The 25,296-nt window shown below is 41.5% G+C and overlaps 1 protein-coding gene across 13 annotated transcripts in view; it reads right to left on the bottom strand.

Moving 5' to 3' along the window:
* The window catches only part of NCOR1 (nuclear receptor corepressor 1), a 205,327-nt gene that overhangs the window by 118,127 nt on the left and 61,904 nt on the right, over window positions 1–25,296 (bottom strand). For all 13 annotated transcript variants that reach the window (XM_079797252.1, XM_079797251.1, XM_079797257.1 and 10 more), the window contains exons 4-6: window positions 20,869–21,061; window positions 12,586–12,768; window positions 2,191–2,304 (exon numbers count right to left, since the gene is read on the bottom strand). In XM_079797252.1, coding sequence (XP_079653378.1) covers window positions 2,191–2,304; window positions 12,586–12,768; window positions 20,869–21,061 — 490 coding nt within the window. The remainder of the gene's footprint in view (window positions 1–2,190; window positions 2,305–12,585; window positions 12,769–20,868; window positions 21,062–25,296) is intronic.

Raw genomic sequence — 25,296 nt, 5'->3', positions numbered from 1 at the left:
TGAAATTAACAGTAATTTTAAGGGAGTTACCTTCTTCCCACTAACTTTCTAAACGAAAGAAAGATGCCTTAAACAAGATAATAGCCCCTATCTCTGAAGCCACATCTGGTTTAATTCCCAACCAGTGTAGACTGCTGCAAACAAGGAACAAGAGGTGGATGTACACTCTCTCCTTGCCTATAGAGTCAAAACAGATAAAGTCATTCATTGTACCAAGCTCGAGAATCAGTGTAGACCTTACACAAAGCAGCATGGTAAGAAGTTAGTATGAGAAAGCCTATGCCCAGCTGTGCTCCCATCACTTCCCCTCCAGGAACCTCTGCTACAATTCTATGACTGCACAAGTATAACCACAGCAGATAACTAGATGCAGGGTATACAAAAATAATATGAAAAAGGTGATTCCTATAGTACGTAAGTTGAAAATGATCTTTACTGTAATTCTTATACTAACACAGATTTCAAGTTTGGTTGTTCAATTCTTTACAGACTACACAACAAATATGCAAATTCTAAAATGGAAAGAGAGGTCTGCAAGCTTTCAGTTTTGATGATGGGCATCAAGAAACATATACTATCCTAATTAATGAAAATATATACAAATATTAAGCACAAATTAAATTATCCATCACTCCTCACATCCTAGTCGGGCAATCACAGAATTCACTAATGTTGGAACTGTTTATTAGGTTTGTGAGACAAAGGTAATTAAGAAATTCAATCAATTAATAAATATTGAATTCTATTTATTTGAAAATTAATTCATACTGAGAAAGAATTCAGCATTTTATTTTAAAAGATTCTTTTCCATTGCTATTAGCTCTAACCCTTCTTTACTTTATCCCTGACATCACAAAGTGGCCAAGAAGCCCATTAGCCCACAAAGGTTCTTTTATTGTTCTACAGAGTATTTTTTTTAAAGCAGGAAATTTCACATAAATTTCCATGTTCATACTTAAATAATGAAGTATGAGCCAACCCAGGCCACAACCCTGAATGACCACCAAGCACTGCCCCTCTAGGCATGCCACAAGGCCGTCCCACTGCCCCTCACTTGATAGATCCTCATGTACGTAGCTCTGTCCATTCAATAAAATGGACTAATTTTGAACTCAGCCAAAAAATAATATTAATTGTCCATATTATCTACCATGACACTTCCAATTACTTTAAGTATTACATATTTGCCGACTTCAATTATCCGTATAGATACATATGTATACATATGAATCCAAAATCATTCCTATAAATTTGTATTTAATGACTAATTCACAGCTGCTTTTCTTAAGGCCAATTTCCTTTAGGATCTGGACTATTATAAAGTTATTGGTTGCCTATAAGATGTACTGCTCCACTCACTAAAAAGAAGCAAATTGAAACAACAATCCCAACTTCTAACTTATGACCAACATTAGCTAACATGCCTATTCTCTCCCACAGTACTTAAAGCATATTATTCATTTCTGGACTGAGGACTTCTGGAAGCCCACTGTCAAACAGCTCTGTTGGAAAGTTTTGTTGATATTAAGATGGAATCAGTTTCCTTTTAACTGCTTGTTCCTGGGCCAGATTCTGGCCAAAAACTAACTTTGACATCACAAAATAATTCACAGAATTGAGGCCTGGCTTTCCTAAATTCACATACTTTTATTAGTATAAAAATTATTTTAATAAACCTAAAAAAGCAAAGTCTACCTAAAGGTCAATGACCTCACACATTATAACTAGGATTCAAACCATAGCCTAGCTATTAATTGTGAAGTTGATAATGTAAGTAATTTTCACATCCAATGACCTATCTCTACTGGAATGGTATCAGAATCTGGCATTAAATGCCCCTTATACAGTGAAAAACTATAGAATGACTGTTTTGTATTATTTGGTACAAAACAAAACTTTTTTGCCAGTATTTATATAATAGGAGAGAGACTCAGCTGATAAAACTATACCCTCATTAAATAATATTTATATAACATGTAAATAAAATTTTAAATAATTTAAGATACAAATGTCAACTTTTCTTCATAAGTTAAAAGCACCAAGCTTCAGTCAATCAAAGTTTAAGAACATTAAAAGTTATAACAGAAACCAGGTTTTAATACATTAACATCACTACAGAACTCACTGATAACTAAGAAAAAGCACAAATGGTTTCAAAGGCTTGTGCCATCAAAAATGGCATGAGCTTACCCGATTCTCATCATAAATAATTTGGACAATACTGCGGTGTTTCTGTTCCACAGGAGGAGGGGACACAGGCTTCTCAGGCTCAGGAGGTTTAGCTGCTTCTTCTTCTAGTTGTTGCTAAGAGATCCAGAAAGGAAGAGTCAGGCATCTGCTGCATGTCACCCCCACCAGTAATTAATCACCAGAGATAAAACATGCTACTGAGTAATATTGTGCTGATTCTATAGGGAAATCATGCAAATTATCAGGGCTCTAACAAATTCTATTAGATTTATTTTTATTAATAAACCAGAGGCCCAGTGCATGAAATTCGTGCATGGGGGGGTGTGCCTCAGCCCAGCCTGAACCCTCTCCAATCTGGGACCCCTCGAGGGATGTCTGACTGCCCGTTTAGGCCCGATCCCGGTGAGAGGATTGAATGACAAAAATATATGACAACTAAAAATGTTCATTTAGTATAATAAAATTACCTATAATTATTACTGAAGTAAGCAGGGACCTGGTCTGCTATGTTAACTGCTTTGTTCCCCCCAACACCTAAACCAGTGATACCTAGTAAATGCTCAACAAATAGCCACATCAATATAAGGTCTCTGCCCAAGATGGAAAAAAAGACATTAGGTAAAGATGCTAAGTCTACTAAAAGCCCAGAAGAAAAAAATCATCCGTGCTAGAACTCAGACCACACCCAAATGAAAGGATAAAAATCCTCCAAGTGAGAAGTTTGGACCATTTCCACTTTGAAGTTAAAAGTACTCTTGCAATCTGCTATCTATCTAAGCAAAAGACAGATCTTTGGAGTTGTGAAATCATCTTAATGGGAAAAGTTCTTCAACCATGCCCTTTCTTTCCTTTACCCCAAGGGCCTTCTTTTAGGATCCCTGTTAAATGGATTTAGAGAAAGGAACAAACAAGCTTCAGAAAATCACATTTTGTTTTTAGTACCCAAGTAGCCCTGGGACAAAAATCATTTTAACAGAAAGGTTAGAAACAGACAAACAAAAACAAAACATACGAATTTTCCTCACCTATTTGCCCTTTCACATTAACTTTACAAATTTGCAAAAATGTAAAACTAAATTTTGTTGGAATTTTTATTGAAAATGTATAAACATATAAATACGACCACACATTATTAACATTGCTTCTATTCATCTACGGTATATTTCTTTATTTACAAGTTATCTTTGACACATCTCAACATAATTATCTATATACTAGTGGCCCAATGCACGATATTCGTGCACATTAAAAGGGAATTAATTAGAGAAAATATTGTAATAATGCTATTTGCCCTTTCTCTATAATAAAAGTGTCAGAGATGAAAGAAAATTAGTAAAATATATATGAAAATCTCCCCCGTCAGAGTTGGGGTGTGCCGCGGGACCCAGAGTTAAGTCCCCACCCACCCGCATATGCCTCGAAATCTGCGAGACCCAGACCCAGCCGGCCCCACTCCCGTCAAGTCCTGCAGGGCGCGGGGCGCAGCCTCTGGTATCCCAAGCCCCGCTGGGCAAAGGGACGCGGCCTCAGGTCCCCCAACACAGCCTCAGGTCCCCTGGTGCGGGGACGGGGAGGCGCGGCCTCAGGTCCCCCGGCCCCAGAATGAGGGCACAACAACCATTTGCATATTAGCTCTTTATTATCCAACTAGAGGCCGTTGCACGAAGATTCATGCAATAGGCCTTCCTTCCCCTGGCTGCCGGCACCAGTTTTCCTCCAGCACCCGGGACCCAGGCCTTCGCTCCAGCCGCAACGGAGAAGCCAAGCCACTTCAGTCTTCAGTCGTCTTCACTTTTCAGTCTTCGCTCCGCGCCTGCGTATGCAAATTAACCCGCTATCTTTGTTGGGTTAATTTGCATACGCACTCCTGATTGGCTGGTGGGAGTTACGGAGGTATGGTCAATCTGCATATTTCTCTTTTATTAGTGTAGATATAATAAAAGGCTAATATGCAAATAAACCAAATGGTGGAACAACCAAATAACCGGTCGCTATGACGGCCACGGCGGGATGGTAGATCAGATAAGCAGGGGCACCAGACCAAGGCAGGGCGCTGGTCGTTGCCATCAGGGCGAGCCTCTGGTGGATCCTGTAAATTCTTTGCTCCAGTGCACCGCGGTCCCACCTGGTGTCCGCACCTGTTACGGGCACTGGCCCTGCTTGCACCCGCTGCCGGTGCCAGAGTCACTGCTTGAACCCACTGCCGGTGCCTGGCCCCATTGCTCCTCAGGGCTTCTCCACCGCCCCCTGCTCCTGAGGGGTGATCAGGGCCAGCAGCCACCACTCGCACCCACTGCTAGCACGTGGCACCGGTCCCGATCACCCCTGAGCACTTCTCCACCTCCCCCTGCTCCTGAGTGAAAATCGGGGTAGCAGCCGCTGCTCAAACCACTGATAGTGCCGGCCCCAATTGCTCCATGCTGTCAGCACGTGGGAGCAGTGGTGATGGGAGCGGGGCTGCTGGCAGACGGGACCGGGGGCCGTGGCAGGAGGGGATGGGCGGGGGCAACCCTTGCCTCACGGCCCACAGTTCCTTTCAGGGTGCACGAATTCGTGCACTGGGCTCCTAGTATAGGATATAAAAAGGCAGTGACCATAACGACCGAAATGACTGTTCAACCAGTCACCATGCGGTGCCAGCATAGATGCACACACACAGGTAAAGTCTATGAGTGAACTAAGAAAGAACAAGATAAATGCTTGCCTTCACGGAGCTCGCACCGTAATAATGTTAGGTCAGGGATGAGAATTCAAAATTGCCACCAGCATAGACTTGAGGTGCCACTTCTCAGAGCAACCAGAGATACACTAGGTAGTGGACTGGGGGAGTGACTGAAGGGCTGGCACCAACATAAAGGCAGGACGTTCTGGATTTCCCAGAGGAACCAATGGATACCTAGGAGGTGGACTTTTGATGCTGACTGGGATAGAAACCGAACAATCAGAACCAAATCTGGGTGAACTGCGAGGAGCCAATGGCTGCCTAGGAGGTGGAGCTTTTGACGCTGACTGGCATAGAAACTGACCAATTATAACCTAATCTGTGTGAACTGCAAAGGCAGAACCTAAGGTGGGGGCTGAGAAGGGGTTTTAAGGGCAACAGCTGTTGGGTGTAAGGTGTAAGAAAGCAGTTCATTTTTTAATAAATGGTTGGGGACTATAGTGCATATGGCTGGCTATCAGTCCAGATTATAGGGGTGATGTATTTTTGTCTGCAAAGAGCATCTCCCCCTGATGAACAAGGCTTTCCCCCCCATTTAACCAATCCTATCCTATATAACCTATCTATACTAATAAAAGAGCAATATGCTAATTAGACCGGGTAGACCAGCCATCTTCTGGACGTCCAAATTCCTTCAGGACAAAGCCATGGTGGTGGGGGCCGAGGCAGAGGCAGTTAGCGGCAATCAGGCCAGCAGGAGAAAGCAGTTAGGGGCAAGATCAGGCTGGCAGGGGGTTAGGGGCAACCAGGCCGGCAGGGGAGGGCAGCTGGGGGCAAGATCAGGCTGGCAGGGGAGGACAGTTGGGGGGGAGATCAGGTCAGCAGGGGAGGGCAGGTGGGGGGGAGATCAGGACGGCAGGGGAGGGCAGTTGGGGGCGAGATCAAGCTGGCAGGGGAGAGCAGTTGAGGGCGATCAGGCCAGCAGGGGAGGGCAGTTGGGGGCAACCAGTTCGGCAGGGGAGGGCAGTTGGGGGTGACGAGGCCGGCAGGGGAGGGCAGTTGGGGGCGACCAGGCCTGCAGGGAAGGGCAGTTGGGGGCATTATGCAGACAGGCAGGTGAGTGGTTAGGAGCCAGTGGTCCTGGATTGCGAGGGTGCAGGCTGGGCTGAATTTCGTGTACCGGGCCTCTAGTAGCTATATAATCTCCTAATGATCACAAAATATATTTCATTATTTTTAATTATAAGTTGTTAAATGTTATTGAGCATTTATAATGGCCACATATTATTCAATATATTCATTATCTCAACTCTTAAACATTCACATGATTTAATTGGTATTAGTAGTATTGTCTGGCCGGTGTAGGTCTGTGGTTGAGTGTCGACCTATAAACCAGGAGATTGCAGTTGGATTCTGTGTCATGGCAAATGCCCAGGGTGTGGGCTTGATTCCCAATGGGGGGTATAGAAGAGGCAGCCGATCAATGATTCTCTCTCATCATTGATGTTTCTATCTATCTCTATTTCTCTCTCTTCTCTGAAATCAATTTTAAAAAAAAAAGTAGTAGTAGTATTACCACTTTACAAGTGAAGAAACAAAAGACAACACCAACTCAGCAGAACCAGACCCATAAAACATAAAATAATTATCAGGCATATTATTATAAACTAGAGGCCTGGTGCATGAAATTAGTGCACGGGGGAGGGGTGTCCCTCAGCCCAGCCTGCACCCTCTCCAATCTGGGACTCCTGGAGGGATGTCCCTCTCACAATCCAGAACTGCTGGCTCCCAACCGCTCGCCTGCCTGCCTGCCTGATTGCCCCTAACCACTTCTGCCTGCCAGCCTGATCACCCCCTAACCACTCCCCTGCCAGCCTGATCGACGCCTAACTGCTCCCCTGCTGGCCTGATTGCCCCTAACTGCCCTCCCCTGCCGGCCTGGTCACCCCTAACTTCCCTCCCCTGCTGGCCTGGTCACCCCTAACTTCCCTCCCCTGCCAGCCTGGCCGCCCCTAACTTCCCTCCCCTGCAGGCTTGGTCGCCCCCAACTGCCCTCACCTACTGGCCTAGAAACCCCTAACTGCCCTCCCTTGCTGGTCTGGTGACCCCAAACTGCCCTCCCCTGCCAGCCTGGTCGCCAACAACTGCCTTCCTCTGCCAGCCAGGTCACCCCTAACTGCCCTCCCCTGAAGGCCTGGTCACCCCCAACTGCCCTCCTCTGCCGACCCGGTCACCCCTAACTGCCCTCCTCTGCAGGCCTGATCGGCCACAACTGCCCTCCCTTGCAGGCCTGGTCCCTCCCAACTGCCCTCCCCTGCTGGCCTGATCGCCCACAACTTCCCTCCCCTTCCAGCCATATTGTGGCGGCCATCTTGTACCCACATGGGGGCAGCCATCTTTGACCACGTAAGGGCAGCCATCTTGTGTTGGAGTGACGGTCAATTTGCTTATTACTCTTTTATTAGATAGGATTTAATCTGATTCAATAAATAATTTTTTTAAATATATTTTTATTTATTTCAGAGAGGAAGGGAGAGGGAGAGAGAGAAACATCAATGATGACAGAGAATCACTGATCAGCTGCCTCCTGCCTACTGGGGATCAAGTCCACAACCTGGGCATGTGCCCTTGATCGGAATCAAACCTGGGACCCTTAAGTCCACAGGATGACGCTCTATCCACTGAGGCAAACCGGCTAGTGAAAGGAAATACTTTTTAGTGATCAAGCAGATTTTAAAATGAGCCCAATAAAAATTCTAGCAATAAAAACATAATTATTGAAAGTATATTTGATAGATTAAATATAACTGGAGAGAGAAATGTATCCTGAAACACAGAAATTTTAAAACTTTCCACAATGAAGCCCAAAGAAGTAACAAAATGGGAAAGAAAAGCAATTAAGACACATGGAAGACAAGAGTGCTATTATATCTAACTGGAATTTCAGAAGGAGATGACAAAAAAACTACTGGAAAGGGTTAGGAAAAAAACATAATGGGCCGAAACCGGTTTGGCTCAGTGGATAGAGCATCGGCCTGGGGACTGAAAGGTCCCAGGTTCGATTCCGGTCAAGGGCATGTACATTGGTTGCAGGCACATCCCCGGTGGGGGGTGTGCAGGAGGCAGCTGGTCGATGTTTCTCTCTCATCGATGTTTCTAGCTCTCTATCCCTCTCCCTTCCTCTCTGTAAAAAATCAATAAAATATATTAAATAAAACATATTGGCCTAGAACTGATGAAAAACTCTAACACATAGAGGAAGCCCAATGAATACCAAGCTGGATTTAAAAAAATAATAAATCCATTCCTAAATACATCATCATAAAAACAATACCACCCAAAGAAAAAGATATTGAAAGGAGTCAGAGAAAAAATTCAGACTATCTACAAAAGAATACAAATTAGGGTAAAGGCTGATGTCTTAACAATGAAAGCTAGAAGACAGTGTACTGAGAGAAAATAACCATATACCAAATAAAGAAATCTTTCAGTAAACAGGCATAAATAAAAAATGACATTTAAGTCATAAAAAACAACAACAAATACTGAATTTGCTAACAAATCCTCACTAATGGAAATTCTGATGCTCTTCAAGCACAAGTTTGTATCCTAAATGGAAGATCTGCACTGCATGAAGGAATAATGAATGAATAAGATGACAAATGTGTGGATGAACCTAAATTAACATCCTCTCTAATAAAATGGTAATATGCAAATTAACCATCACTCCGCTACATCAGCCACGCCCACCAGCCAATCAGGGAGAGTATGCAAATTAACCCCAATCCAAGATGGCTACAGCCACAGAGAGCAAGGTTTCCCAGGTAACAGCAAGCCAAGCTTTCCATAGCCGTTGCAGGCCTAAGCCTCCACTCAAGCTACAAAGTTTCAGTTATAGAAGGTAAACAAATTGAAACAAATGGCGGCAGAATGGAGCTTGAGAGAGCAGGCCAGAGTTGCCGGCGGCAACAGAGGAAGCAAAGCTTTCTGCACACCCTGGCCGGGCTCACCCGCTTAAGGCTACAAAGTTTCAATTGTAGAAGGTGAATTAACTGCCACAGAAATGGCTGCCGGAGCCCCAGGCTTGGCTCCACTCCAGGCTACAAAGTTTCAATTGTAGAAGGAAAATAAATCCCAGATACCAGGGCCTCTGCTTGGGTTGCCAGGGGGCTTGGCCGGCCTGCAAACCACCACAGGCCTCTCGCTCAGGCCGCCCCATGCCCCAAGGGAACCCCCACCTGATCCGAGACACCCTTCAGGGCAAACCAGCTGGCCCCCACCTGTGCACCAGGCCTCTATCTTATCTAATAAAAGAGTAATATACAGATTGGTCATCACTGTAACACACAATATAGCTGCCCCCATGTGGTCAAAGATCCTGCCCCCATGTGGACACAAGATGGCCACTATAAGATGGCCAGCAGGGGAGGGCAGTTGGGAGGCACCCGGCCTGCAAGGGAGGGCAGTTGAGAGGGACCAGGCTTGCAAGGGAGGGCAGTTGGAGGTGATCAACCCTGCAGGAGAGGGCAGTTAGGGGTGACCAGGCCGGCAGAGGAGGGCAGTTGGAAGTGATCAACCCTGCAGGAGAGGGCAGTTAGGGGTGACCAGGCTGGCAGAGGAGGGAAGTTGGGGGCAAACAGGCTGGCAGGGGAGCAGTTAAGCATCAACCAGGCTGGCAGCAGAGTGGTTAGGGGGTGATCAGGCTGGCAGGCAGAAGCGGTTAGGGGCAATCAGGAAGGCAGGCAGGCAAGCAGTTGGGAGCCAGCAGTCCTGGATTGTGAGATGGATGTCCGACTGCCCGTTTAGGCCCGATCCCACCAGGATCGGGCCTAAACGGGCAGTCGGACATCCCTCCAGGAGTCCCAGATTGGAGAGGATACAGGCTGGGCTGAGGGACAACCCCCCGCCGTGCACGAATTTCATGCACCGGGCTTCTAGTGATTATATAAAATAATGTCTTAGGTGGTTTTAAAAAAAGAACTAAAATATATGACATCAAAAGCATAAACATTGAGAAGATAGAAAGAAATGAAGTTCTATACCTTCATATTACTCAAGAACATGGCTAAAATACTAATTAGTTTTGGGATTCAACTTAAACAGGCTGTTAAAATTTTCTGGGGCTAAAAAATAAAAATGAATAAAAAAAATTTCTGGAGAATAACTATAAGCACAGAAATGCAATCCAAACTAATGGGACAGGAGAAAATGGAATAAGATTTTTTTAAAAATCAATCCAGAATAAGGATTAAAATAAAATACCAACTCAGCATAAAAAAAAATAGGACAAATAGCATAAATAAAGTAGTTAAAAATCCTTGAGATATTACTAATCATCCTCAGTTTAAAAAAAAATAAATTATGCTGTGGAAAGACAGGTTGCCAGACTGTATATAAAACCTTTGTAACAGATACACCTTAAATATAAGAGCACAGAAAGTAAAGGGTAGGCTAACTCCTCCTAGCTGGTTTGGCTCAGTGGATAGAATGTCGGCCTGGGGACTGAATTCGATTCCACTCAAGGGGACATACCCGGGTTGTGGGCTCGATCCCCAGTAGGGGGCATGCAGGAGGAAGCTCATCAATGATTCTCTCTCATCATTGATGTTTCTATCTCTCTCTCCCTCTCTCTTCCTCACTGAAATCAATAAAAAATATTTTTTTAAAAAGAGATAGGCTAACTAGCATCAACTAAAAGAGCTGATTTAACTATAATTATATCACTATCAGGCAAAAAAATACTTTATTGTAGAACTCATTCAAAGAGATAGAATATCATTACCTTACAATAAAAGGTTTCACTGACCAGGAAAATAAAAATTATAAATATGTACAAACCTAAAATAAGAGCCTCAAAATACATAGGATGAAAACTGAGAATTGAAAGAAAATGTATGCAAATCAAATATCCAATAAGGAGTTACTATCCAAAATATATAAAGAACTCACACAACTCAAAAGAAAAAAAAAATCCAATTGAAAAATGGGCAGATGACCTAAATAGCCATTTTTCCAAAGACGACATACAGATAACCAACAGGTACATAAAAAGATGCTCAACAACATTAATTTAATCAAGAGGGAAATGCAAATCAAAACCACAATGAGATATCACCATACACCTGTTAAAGTGGTTATTATAAAAACACTAGAAGCCCAGTGCACAAAATTTGTGCACAGAAGGGGAGGGTCCCCTCAGCCCAGCCTGCACCCTATCCAATCCGGGACATCCCTCTCACAATCCAGGATTGCTGGCTCCTAATTGCTCACCTGCCTGCCTACCTGATTACCCCCAACTGCCCCCCTGGCTTGGTCACCCCTAATTGGCCCCCCGCTGGCCTGGTCACCCCTTACTGCACCCCCTGCCGGCCTGGTCATCCCCAACTGCCCCCCTCTGCCGGTCTGGTCGCCCCTTACTGCCCCCCGCCCCCCCCACGCCAGCCTGGTCACCCCACACAGCCTGCTATTCAGTCGTTTGGTCATCCCTCACTAACCCCCCTGCTGGCCTGGTTGTCCCCCGCAGCCTGTGTTCGGTCGTCCACCTGGTTGTTTCAGTCGTGATGACCCCTGGCTTTTTATATATTAGGATAAGAAATAAGTGTGGGTGAGGATGTGAAGAAAAGTGAATCCTTACTGGTGGGAATGTAAATTAGTACAATCACTATGGAAAACAGCATGGAGGTTCCTCAAAATTTCAAAATAGAACTACCATATGATTAAGCAATTCCATTCCTGAGTATTTCTGCAAAGAAAACAAAAACCCTAATTCAACAAGATATGCGCACCCCCATGGTCACTGTAGCATTATTTAAATAGCCAAGATATGGAAACAATCTGTCCTCTGATGGATAAATAAATAAAGAAAATGTGATAAAGGCATAGTATTCAGCCATAAAAAAGAAGGATATCTTACTGTTTGTGACAATATAGATGGACTTTGTGGGCATTATGCTAAATGAAGTAAGTGAGACAAAGAAAGACAAATACCATATGATATTAGTTAGATATATGTGAAATCTTGAATACAAAGTCAACAATAAAACCCAGCACGTAGACATAGAGATCAGACTGGTGGTTGCCAAAGTTGGGTGGGTAGGCAAATGGGTGAAAGAGTCAAAAGATACAAACTTGCAATTCTAAAATAAATATGTAATGGAGATATAATGTGCAGCATGGAGACTACAGTTAATAAGACTAAATTGCATGTTTGAAAGTTGTTAAGAGAGTAGATCTTAAAAGTTGTCATCATAAGGGGAAAAGATCTGTAATTATGTATGGTGAAAAATATTATCAAATGAAGGCAAGATGAAACTTGTACATGCTACCAGTGAGAATGTAAAATGATGCTGACATTTTAGCAAACTTGGTATCATCTAGTATACTCAAAGATATGCATACTCTTTGGCCAAGCAATGCTTTTCCTGGGCACATGTCCTAGAAAATCTGTTTCCATGTGAACCAAAAAATATAGCACTAATGTATGAAATAGCAACAAAATTAAAAACAATCCATCCAATAAGATCAAATATAGAATGAACAAATAAGGTTGCTATTAGCATACAATAAAATAATACAACAGGGGAAATTAATGAATGAGACTAAGAAAACTAATAACAAAAAAAGTCAGAATCACAGTATAAAGTTGAAATGTATGGAAAAAATCAACATTATCTTCTTTAAGGAGACAAACATTCATTCTTAGGATATATTAAGCAGTAAAATCAAACACTTACTTGCTTCTTTTTTAGTTTAAGGATCTGCTGCTCCACTTTAGCAATTTCTCTATCTACACGATCCATACTCTGTATTAACTCTTCCTTTGAAAGTTTTGAAGGTGAAGCATTTTGATCATCTCCACATGGCTGCCCAGAGATTGGAGAGGATGGAGCTTCATGTTTGCCTCCAAATGCTGGATCCTTTAGAGAAGAAAATCGGGAACAATTTTTTTATTTTTTATTTTTAATATATACTTTTTAATTAATTTCAGAGAGGAAGAGAGAGGGAGAGATATAAACCTCAATGAGAGAGAATCATTGATTGGCTGCCTCCTGCACGACCCACTGGGGATCTAGCCCACAACCTCCTGGTTCATAGGTCAACACTCAACCGCTGAGTCACTCCAGTTGGGCAGAGAACAACAACTTGTTCCTCACTAAGAGCCAATGGTAGTGTCAAGATCCTCTTAACTGAAAAAGTCAATTTTAAAATGTCAAGCAACGGTCACTGGCTTCAATTCAACACGAACAGGAATCCCCAATCTGGGGTGCAGTTAAGAAGGAAACTTTCTTTTTTCTTTTTTTTTTTTTAAATATATTTTATTGATTTTTTACAGAGAGGAGGAGAGAGGGATAGAGAGTTAGAAACATCGATGAGAGAGAAACATCTATCAGCTGCCTCTTGCACACACCCCACTGGGGATGTGCCCGCAACTAAGGTACATGCCCTTGACCGGAATCGAACCTGGGACCCTTGAGTCCGCAGGCCGACGCTCTATCCACTGAGCCAAACCGGTTTCGGAAAGAAGGAAACTTTCTTTAGTGCAAACAGCTCAATAGTGCTACAGTGTGACTTTTAAAACAGCAAGGCTATGAGGCTGCCCTAGGGCCAAGTTCCTCTTCACTTAGGGAGCTCTGCTCTGCTCCACTGTGCTCTGCTCCAGGATGGTTCAGTGTCTCAGCTCTAGCAGTAGAAACAGTCTTCAGGGAAAGTGCACTCTGCAAGCCAGAAGGATGCTGACTTACATAGAAAGAAGTCCCTGCCCCTGGTCCCTTATTGGTCTGTTCTCAACTGAGGACTCAGAATCCTTCCAATTTGATTGGCTCAAAGTCACTATACAGATTGGTCAGAATAGAGCTGCCCTGATTGGTTGGAGCTGCACAGCTCTGACTGAATGGGGAAAATCTCAGTCCTATTGGTTGAAATAATAGAAACTCCTTCATAAGGACTGGCTCAGATGGCAGAAACACAGGCAAGCAGGCAGTTCAGTGTGGATACAGGCAGTTTAGCACAGGCGCTCCTTTGTAAAGTGCAGTTTGCATGAGAGGCCCCTGTGAGGAAATGGCTGCTGGGTCTGTTTTGTTTTGTTGTTTGTTTCAGCCCAGTAAGCCACAAGGAGCCCTTCATAATAGATGTATTTTTTTCCTTTCTGAGTTCACACAGCAGAGCCATGCATGCTATTTCTCTATATGGAAGTCCTACAGCAGTAATTTTTATACACACACAATCTCCACTGATGTTTATATCACTTTTATAATTCAGACTTTTTTGAAGATTCTAACAGCTATACAGAATGAGGTGGCAGGTTGACTAACCAACCTTCAGTATAACAATACTGGGACTATACAGAATTTCTGGGGAAATAATAATGCAATCAAGACAAAGGAAGATACCAATTTCTCAGCCATTTTCTTGCAACGGTTCTTCAAAAGGTATGAACATGTGGGCTGGAATATGGTATAAACTATAGGTGAAAATCTGTGTGCCTGCCCAACTTAACAACTACAATATGGTTAAGAGTTCCTATCAAAAAGTTTTCAGGCTTTCCAAGGACCAATAATGAGGCACAGAAGTTAGGAAAATTACCTAAGGAACTTCTGTTGCTACTATCACCTAGGCCAGTGGTCGGCAAACTCATTAGTCAACAGAGCCAAATATCAACAGTACAACGATTGAAATTTCTTTTGAGTGCCAATTTTTTTAAACTTAAACTATATAGGTAGGTACATTGTTATTAACTTAATTAGAGTACGTGGTATTTTGTGGAAGAGCCACACTCAAGGGGCCAAAGAGCCGCATGTAGTGCGCGAGCCGAAGTTTGCCGACCACTGACCTAGGCCTATCCTTATAAAGAGCAACTAACCCTGCCTACACTACAGTGCATATAACATCTCTTTAGCCAAATATAACATACCATTCCACCTCAAAATCAGCAGAAAACTATAGTAGAATAAAAGCCCCTCTACCCAAAATCTACCCACCCGGTGTAGGTACGTATGTGTATGCACACACATGCACACACACACACATCCTGTTAATTACCAGTCAAAGGTAAAGATATAAGCAATACTGAAAAGCAAATAAATTTCAGATTAAGATTAGTTTTCTTCAGGCTATTAGAAATCTAGAATAAGCATAGTTCATAGGACTATAGTTACTCTAATTCTGTCAAGAATGCCATTGGTATTTTAACGGGGATTGTATTAAATCTGTATATTGCTTTAGGTAGTAAGGACATTTTAACAATAGTCACTCTTCCAATCCATGAGCAAGGTACAGTCAAACTTCAGTTCTCAGACTGCTCCCATCTTGAACATTTCAGTTCTCCACCAAGTTGCTCACAGAAAAAAACGTCTCAGTTATTAACAAATGTTCTGGACCTGACAACCCTTTCATGCTGATGTATCAGCATGACAAAAGTGTCTTTCAGGTCACAAACAAAGAAGAGAATGCTGTGAATATTTTTGTGGAATTTTTTTTTGCTTTTTTTACTGGTGAAATGGATTAGCACAATTTTAAAACATAAAGACGCCATCAAGAGTGCTGATGTTGCTGAGGGTGTGAAAGAAACAATGATCACAGGCAATTAAGAGATAGAAAAACTTGTTGATTTGGATAAGTGAAACGCAGTTAGCCAGTGATAGCAGTGATATGAAAAAGCAAAGATGCTGCATCCCTGGAATGAGAGCTGAAAGTGATTTATTTAAGGCTAGTAGGTGGTGGTTCTATCAGTTTAAGAAAAGAAGTGTTTGTTTATAGATTAAACAGTACATTATACATATACTGTATATAAGAAAGGGTAAAACAAAGATCATTTGGGGGTCTGGAACAAGTTAATTCAATGTACATGATTTCTAATGGGGGAAAAATCAGTTTTTGAACAAATTGCTTCTCAGTCTTCCAGAACGAATTAAGTTCGAGAACCGAGGTTCCACTGTATACCCTTCCATTTATTTGTTTATTCTTCAATTTCTTCAATATCTTATAGTTTCCAGAGTATAGGTATTTCATCTTTTTGGATAAATTGGTTACTAGGTATTTTATCCTTTTTGATGGAATTGTAAATAGGACTGCTTTATTTTCTCCTTCTGATTACTCGTTAGTAGTGTACAAAAACACAATAGATTTCTGTATATTGATTCTATATCCTGTAACTTTACTGAAATCATTCATTAGTTCTAACAGTTTTTTGGTGGAGTCTTTAGCGTTTTCTATATATAGTATCATGTCATTTACAAATAATGACAGTTTTACTTCTTCCTTTTAGATTTGGATACCTTTTATTTCCTGTTTTGTCTGATTGCTGTGGCTTCCAATGCTATGCTGAATAGAAGTGGCGATAGTGAGCATCCTTGTCTTATTCCTGATCTTAGAAGTCAAGTTTTCAACTTTTTACCATTGAGCATATTAGTTGTGGGTTTGCCATACATATTCTTATTATGTTGAATTATGTTCCTTCTATATCCACTTTGTTGAGAGTTTTTACCATAAAAGGATACTGAATTTTGTCAAATTCTTTATCTGCATCTATTGAGATGATTATGCAGTTTTTATCCTTTATTTTGTTAATGTGATATATCAAGTTGACTGATTTACAAATGTAAATCCATCCTTATATTCCTACTAGAGGCCCGGTGCACAAGATTCGTGCACTGGAGGCAGGGGGCATTCCTCAGCCTGGCCTGCACCCCAAGCTGGCAGTTGGACATCCTTAGTGCTGCCCCTGAGTTGGAGAGGCTCCCACCACCTCCGTCGCGCTCGCCATGAGCCCAGCTTCTGAGTGAGCGGTGCTCCCCCTATGGGAACGCACTGACCACCAGGGGCAGCTTCTGCATTGAGCGTCTGCCCCCTGGTGGTCAGTGTGCAACATAGCGACCGGTTATTCTGCTGTTGGGTCGATTTGCATATTAGCCTTTTATTATATAGGATGAATAAGCTTTTAAGATTCCTTTCTGCTAAAAGTTTCACAACTAGTTACTACATTTGAGGCAATTTATTCAGTCATGAAAGAAGACCTAATATATTTTTTTAAATGCCGCAAAATACTTCTTTTATACCCATAAACTATAATACAGATATTTCATATGATGAGGAGGGTATCAAAACTTCCCCAAGTTTCGCTCATTTCTAGCTTATGACAAAGAACTTTTCCCCACCCAACTTATTTTGTAAATTTTCACATTTATATAACAGTTAAAAATTGAGTATAATAGATATTTATGCTTCATCTAGATTCACTAGTTAACACTTTATTTGTTTTCTCTCCTACACATACCTGCACACCTACCCTTTTTTACCTTGGCTCAACTATGTGAAAATAAACTGCAGACAATCACTATCTCTTAAATCATTTTTCACTGCATAAAAACCCAAAGAAAATATGTGGGTATTTATTTACCTAATATCAGGGTGGGAAGGGCTTTTATTCATAAAGGTAAATAAACTATAAGCAAGAGATTTGCTAATAAAAAAAAGGGAGTAAGACATATTAATGTATGATAGTAAAGGGGTTAATATCTTAAGAGTTTTAAAGAATTAGTTTATTCCCTCTAAAATAAATATTTATTCAGTTCCTACTAAGTACCAGGTTTAATGATAAGCAAAATGGATAGTTTAAAAAAAAGATAAACTCTTTGCTTAATCCCTTCACCATTTTCTCCTTGCCCTGAAACTCACCTCGTCAGTCTGTTCTCTATCTATGGGTCTGTTTCTATTCGTTAGTTTACGTTGTTCATTAGATTCAATACATGAGTGAAATCATATGGTACTTGTCTTTCCCTAACTGGCTTACTTCACTTATCATAATACCCTCTAGATCCATCCATGCTGTCACAAGTGGTAAAAACAAACAAACAAACAAAAAAACCCAGCCCTAGCTGGTTGCTCAGTGGTTAGAGCATCAGCCCATAGACTGAAGGATCATAAGTTCGATTCTAGTCAAGGGCACGTACTGCGGTTTCAGGTTCAATCCCCAGCCCCAGGTGGATGCGTGTGGGAGGCAACCAAATAATGTGTCTCTCTATCACATTGATGTTCCTCTTTCTCTGTATCTCCCACTCACTTCCACTCTCTTTAAAAAATCAATGGATACAACCTAAGACAGGCACAGTCGCAGAGGGGCCATCAGGAGAGAACTTGGGGGTCAACAGAGGTGGGGCACAGACCCTCACCCCCCTAACTTAGCAGGGGCCTGAACCCTCACCGCTTCTGAAGGAAGTCTCCTGCCCCAATGGCTGCTTAACGTCCCATGCCCAGCTCAAATCGGGACCCGGGTAACAGACAGAGACTTGGCCAACAGCAGCTGCCCTCTCACTGCAAAAAGAATTGTTTGAGTTGTCTTGAACCCATGGTGAGGGGAAGTGGGTTTTTGATATCTAAATCCAGCCTACCACCAGGAATGCTCAGGACCTACTCAAGAAGGCAAATAATCCTTTCCACTAATATTTACAGGGTAAAATAAGATTGTTATTAGAGTAATAAATTTGACAGTAAAATAGTAGTCAAGTTTTCAGGCTAATTTAAAATTGGCTAATTGAAACAAGCGAATATTCTAGAAAAATTAATAGCACTGGACAAAAAACAGTTCCTAAAGTGTTAACTAAAATTTTTATTGGTAGTTCATCTCATGATAAAATTGCATAACATGTAATGAACCTAAAGCAGTCATATTATAGTGCAAAAAATAAAATTTAAAAGCTATCAAGACTACATTAAAAAATTTTCAAAAGCCTCCTAATATTTAGATCAAAAAAAGGGGGGATAGTAGAAGAATATCATGTAAGGAAAAATATCCTGTAAGTAAATTACATCTAGAAAATTTGTACTTTAGAAAATTAATTGTAATACTAAAAGCAAGACACCCATGAAAAACACACATGGTGTCAAAACAAACTAGAGGAAAATCATTTGGGCAAAAAATGAAAAAGGATCCCAAGTCAAATTTATAGAAAATATTCCTTTATTAACTTTTGGTCGAGAATATGTTTGTATATTTTCAGAAAACAACTCCAAGACCATGTGGACTCCGGCAACAGAGAGGAATCAACAGGACTACTCCAGCCATGAAGACAGAAAAGAAGCAGTCCAGAGATGGAAGACGCTGACATCGCCTTGCCATACTAGCAGTCAGCAGCTGTGCGTCACTGCAGATTGCCCAGGACCAAACCAGAGAGGGTCGGACCTGCATTACCACCATTTGTCCACCATCCAGAACTGAAATATCATTGCTGACATGTGCACATAAGGAACTGTTTGACATTGAAATTGGGTCTCAAAAGAACTGTTGGCCCAGAAAGAAACTCACTACAGACTGATTCATTTGCCTCTCAGCATAACCATTATTGCTTGTCTTATTTTCGGTTCTTATAAGTGTACTAAAGGCCCAGTGCATGACTGAATCATGCAGGTGTAGGGTCCCCTACACGCTTTCGCTTGCGGGGGAGCTGGGTGCCTGGTGCCGGAGCAGACAGGCACCCAGCTCCCCCGCTTTTGATGGTCCGCGGCGGGATGTGAGCTCGCTGCCCCAGAGGCCCCTTCTGTTCCACAGCACAGCCATGGCGCAGACGCTGGCCAAATCGGCTACCACGGCCACCCCAAGTCCCGCCCCCTGCGCCTCCCGCTGGCCCAATTGTGGGCTTAGCGGAGTGATGGTAATTTACATATTACCATTTTATTAGGTAGGATTTCTAGTAGCATATGATCTCACTCATCTAGGGGAAATGATGAACAACATAGACTGATGAACAAGAACAGACCCTGAAACAAGGAGGAATGGATCAGACTGTCGGGCCTCAGAGGGAGGGTAGGGGAGGGTGGGGATATAGGGGAGAGATCAACCAAAGGACTTGTGTGCATGCATATGAGCCTAACCAGTGGTTAAGGACAACAGAGGAGTGGGGGCATGCGTGGGGAGGGGTGTGGGATGGGAATGGGGGAATGAGGACAAATATGTGATACCTTAATCAATAAAGAAATTTTTAAAAAATCAATGGAAAAAATATCCTTGGGTGAGGATTAATAAAAACAAAGAATAAAAAGCCTCATAGACACAGACAACAGCATGGTGATTAACAAAAGGAAAGTGGGGGGGGGGGTTGGAGGGTGAAAGTAGAGGGTATAGGGGGAATAAATGGTGATGGAAGTAGACTTGAGTTAGAGTGGTGAACACACAATACAATGATGATGTATTATACAGTTGATGTATTATACAGATGATGTATTATAGAATTGATGTATTATAGATGATGTATTATATACAGATGATGTATTATAAAATTGTACACCTGAAACCTATAATTTTACCCCAATGTCACCCCAATACATTCAATTAAAAAAAAGATAAACACAGCAACAAAATAAAGGCATAATAAACAAATATACAATTCATTAAAGAAAGGCAAATAATAATAAACACAGAGAAAAAGAGGTTTGATCTTAGTAGAACCTTCTGATAAATACACATTATTTGAAATGTCACAAAATATAGCTGCATATTAAAATTAGTTATCTCCAAGATATAGAATTACAGGTAACTTTTTACTTGTATTTGCAAGTCTCCTAAAGAATATATTTTTTATATTAGAAAAAAAAATTTCTTTATAAATCCACTTAATCCATACCTAAATAGTATCTTGTCCCATGTTGCAAGTTAAAAATTTTCAGAAGATTATTTAAAATTTAATTTAAATTTAGGAAAATTATGGTAGTCTTGAGTACGTCTGATCACATTTTTACAGTACAGCAAGCCAGTACAAAATGCTTGAGAGTTATTTAATAGCAATTTTTCTTTATAACAGTCCTCAGATTGTTTTCATTTATTAAAAAGTCTAAAGTACTGACTTCAAAAGTCTGGAACAATGAGTCTGTGGTTTTTCGTTTTATTTAATGAAATTCTTACTTTCCCATAGCACTAACCTTCAGAGACTGGTATAACTGGACTTACTTTTAGGCGCGGTGTCTGATATCAACTAAATAAATATTAGAGACTGACAGTTCCACAGAGTAAGGGAGCAAATATTTACCTTCTTCGCATCTGCAGAAGACCTCAACCCTTCTGGCAGCATGTGCACTAAAGGTAAGACCGTGGCACTGACACGCTGGAAATGGGAATCAGAAACCTGCTCCAAACGTGGTCTCTTGGATTCCAGTGAATCATGATCCACTGGGGACGGGCCTGGGTGAAACTGTTCATATCCAGGTCTCCTTTCTTGAGGCCTAATACATACAAAGAAAATAAACACTTAAAAAATTTTAAGTGATGTACAACTTCCTACTAATGTCCCTGGTTGGATTTTGAAATAAGTGAAAAAATTAGCTTACTTCCAGAGTGAATCCCTGTCCCCTCCTCCCCCACCCCAGAAGAATATATAACTCACTATAAAATATTACAATTTTTCTACTGAATTCCAATAGAAAAATATTCTGCAACAGATTTGGAAGTGCTAGTGGTAAAGATGTGAAAGATGTAGTAAAAGATTTCTATTTAGCCTGGCCAGTGGCTCAGTGGTTGAGCATCAACCTACGAACCAGAAGTTACCTTTCAATTCCCAGTCAGAGCTTAATCCCCAGTAGGGGGCATGGAGGAGGCAGCTGATCAATGATTCTCTCTCATCATTGATGTTTCTATCTCTCTCTCCCTCTCCTTTTCTCTCTAAAATCAATAAAATATGTTATTTTTTAAAAAGATTTCAATTTACAGAAAATTTAAAGTTGATAAAGAATATCTATAAAGTAATATATTTCAACCTGTAATTATTGAATTCAGTATAATCTAGATTAGAATAACACCATTCTTAACCTATAAAAAACCCCACACAAAACAAAACAAAAAAACACACACAAGCAAAAAAAACCCCACAAATCTAGCCCTGGCTGGGTGGTGCAGTTGATTGAAACATCATCCTGTACACCAATGGGTTGGGGGTTGATTTCTAATTAGGGAACATACCTAGGTTGCAAATTCGATCCCCAGTTGGGGTGTGTTCAAGAGGTAACCAATTGATGTTTCTCTCTCTCTTACACACTGATGCTTGCCTGCCCCTCCCTCCCTCCCTCCCTCCCTCTCTCCCTCCCTCCCCCCCCCTCTCTCTCTCTCTCTCTCTCTCTCCTTCTCCCCCCCAAATGACTTGAGTTGTGAGGTATTATGAAGTCTTAAAGAAAAGTCTCTTAACTGGAAATGCAACAATGTTTTGAAGATATAATTCTGACTCTCCCAGACATGTATTCTGTTTAGTTTCCCCAAGTACATAAGTGTCTTGAAGGTCAGGAATCTGATTTTGATTTCTTGAAATAATGTACCGTGCAGAGTACTGCAGATGAGTATTTTGTTCATTTGACTTTTCATTTTCTACCAAGATATTTACAGAAGTGATATTTTACTTTATGGCCAAGCTTTAAAAAGAAATGTCTCAAAAATAACATTTTCTAGGAGTACCACAATATGTTTATTTTTTTATGCTTGTAAGAGAGAAAATACCACAGTGAGTATGCCTTCCTCTAATGTCTCCATAACATTTAGTCTCATCTCTCAGACTGAAGAAGGTGTAAGAACAATGAGAATGTAAAGCTTTGTCTCATTTCAACAATCCTGGTGACACATATCTGGCTGAAGATTATATTTTACAAACATTTTTATCTTCTTGACATTTTATCATCTTTCCATAGGCTCAAAAAAACAACATTTCATTGAAATGATAATCACTGCGTTTCATTTTTTAGGACAGATAACGAAGTAAGCCCTGGTCCATATAATGATAATACTTCAAAAATTTGAAATCTCATCCCACCTAATAATAGACAAATATGCAAATTGACCATACCTCCGACGCACCCACAAGCCACGCCCACCATCCAATCAGAGCGAGTATGCAAATTAACCCATCCAAGATGGCTACAGCCACAGAGAGCAAGATTTCCCAGGCAACAGAGGGAAACAAGCTTTCCGCCAGCCGTTGCAGGCCTAAGCCTCCACTCAAGCTACAAAGTTTCAATTATAGAAGGTAAACAAATTCAAACAGAAATGGCGTAAGAATGGAGCTTGAGAGAGCAGGCCAGGGTTGCCACCGGCAACAGGGGAAGCAAAGCTTTCCACACACCCTGGCCGGGCCCACCCGCTTAAGGCAACAAAGTTTCAATTATAACGCCAACAGAAATGGCTGCCGCTGCGGAGGGAGCCCCAGGCTTGGCTCTGCTCCAGGCTACAAAGTTTCAATTGTAGAAGGAAAATAAATTCCAGATACCAGGGCCTCCGCTTGGGTTGCCAGGGGGCGTGGCCAGCCTGCAAACCACCACAGGCCCCTCGCTCAGGCCGCCCCATGGCCCAAGGGAACCCCCACCCTGATCAGGGACACCCTTCAGGGAAAACCAGCTGGCCCCCACCCCTGTACCAGGCCTCTATCCTATCTAATAAAAGAGTAATATGCAGATTGATCATCACTGCAACACACAATATAACTGCCCCCATGTGGTCAAAGATCCTGCCCCCATGTGGACACAAGATGGCCAGCAGGAGAGGGCAGTTGGGAGGCACCCGGCCTGCAAGGGAGGGCAGTTGAGAAGGACCAGGCCTGCAAGGGAGGGCAGTTGGAGGTGATCAACCCTGCAGGAGAGGGCAGTTAGGGGTGACCAGGCCAGCAGAGGAGGGAAGTTGGGGGCAAATAGGCTGGCAGTGAAGTGGTTAGGGGTTGATCAGGCTGGCAGGCAGAAGCGGTTAGGGGCAATCAGGAAGGCAGGCAGGCAAGCATTTGGGAGCCAGCAATCCTGGATTGTGAGAGGGATGTCCGACTGCCCGATCGGGCCTAAACGGGCAGTCGGACATCCCTCCAGGGGTCCCATATTGGAGAGGGTGCAGGCTGGGCTGAGGGACAAACCCCCTCCGTGCACGAATTTCGTGCACCAGGCTTCTAGTGTAAGATATAAAATCTCATTGTCTTCTTAAAATGCACAATGAGGTCACAAAAAAATAGTGGACTAGGAAGCTACCTGTACTCAATATAGTATTGAGGGTTGTCAAAGCACTAGACAAGAAAAATAAATAAAATGCACCCAACATGGAAAGGAAGAAGTATTTCTCTTTGCAGATGGCATGGTCTCATATCTAGATAACTCCAAAGAACACACAAACAGACAAAAAAATGTTAGAGCTAATAAATGAGTAGAGCAAAATTAAAGGATACAAAGAAACATGGGAAAATCAGTTTTTGTTTTTATAATAAATTTAAAAATATATTTTATTGATTTCAGAGAGGAAGGGAGAGGGAGAGAAAGATAGAAACATCAATGATGAAAGAGAACCATTGATCAGTTGCCTCCTGCACGTCCCCTACTGGAGATTAAGCCCACAACCTGGCATGTGCCCTAACTGGGAATTGAACTGTGATCTCCTGGCTGCTCAATCACTGGGCCAAAAATCAGTTTTATTTCTATACATTAGCAATGAATAATCTGAAATGACATTAATAAAACAATTCAATTTATAACATCTAAAATAATCGAATAGGAATAAATTTGACCAAGAAGGCTCAAGACCTACAGCTTGAAAAACACAAAACACTGGTGGAAGGAATTAAGGAAAACTTAAATAAATGGTAAGACATCATGAATTGAAAGATTTAAGATTTTTAAGATGACAATACTATACAAAGCTATCTACAGCAAGCATGTCAAACTCATGGCATCGGCCGCATGCAGCCCATAACAAATACTTTTGCTGCCCAGCCAATACAAAGTATGTAAGAAACGTTTTAATAAAAATTTTGTAACTTAATTTTTACAACATCCTGTTATACATAATTATTAATAATGAACTACAACGTTCGCTAATGACTGATTACTATAATCATGTTGCATTCATTTTCCTTACGCGCCTTACTCGCAGACGCACCATTTCTCTCCACTAATACCAGCAGCGAATATTTTAGCAGCCGATGGCCATGTCATTAGTCTTGGACTGACTTGTTTGGTGTGCACAACAGGAAATATTTCACTTTCGGAGAACAAAAAAAAAATAGGTTTATTTGCATTACGCTTATTAATTTGTGCAGTTATTCAACGTCTGGTAAGTTAACGTTCAAGAAAAAATGTTTAATTTTTATTAAAATGTTCTATTATTTTGTTAATGATTACTCATTTATTTCAGCCTTTTGTATTCAGCATGTATCTATCAAAATAAACCTACGTTTCTATGAAAATTGAAGCTTTTGTTTTTCTGCGGCCCACAGAAACTAAAACCTTGTTTATTTGGCCCGTGTTAGGTAGCCTTTGAGTCTACCATGCTTGATCTACAGATTCAATATAATCTGTAATAAAATCCTAATGGCGTGTTTTGTTTTGTTTTGTTTTTGGAGAAAGAGAAAAACCCATCATAAAATTCACATAAAATCACAGGGAAATCCAAATAGCCAAAACAATTTTGGAAAAGAAATATAAATAACTGACACCACAGAAATACA

This window comes from Cnephaeus nilssonii (genome assembly GCF_951640355.1).
Source record: "Cnephaeus nilssonii genome assembly, chromosome: 19".
In the NCBI taxonomy this organism is placed as follows: domain Eukaryota; kingdom Metazoa; phylum Chordata; class Mammalia; order Chiroptera; family Vespertilionidae; genus Cnephaeus; species Cnephaeus nilssonii.
Note: the sequence above shows the minus strand (reverse complement) of the source record. Positions and strands in the feature narration are given on the sequence as shown.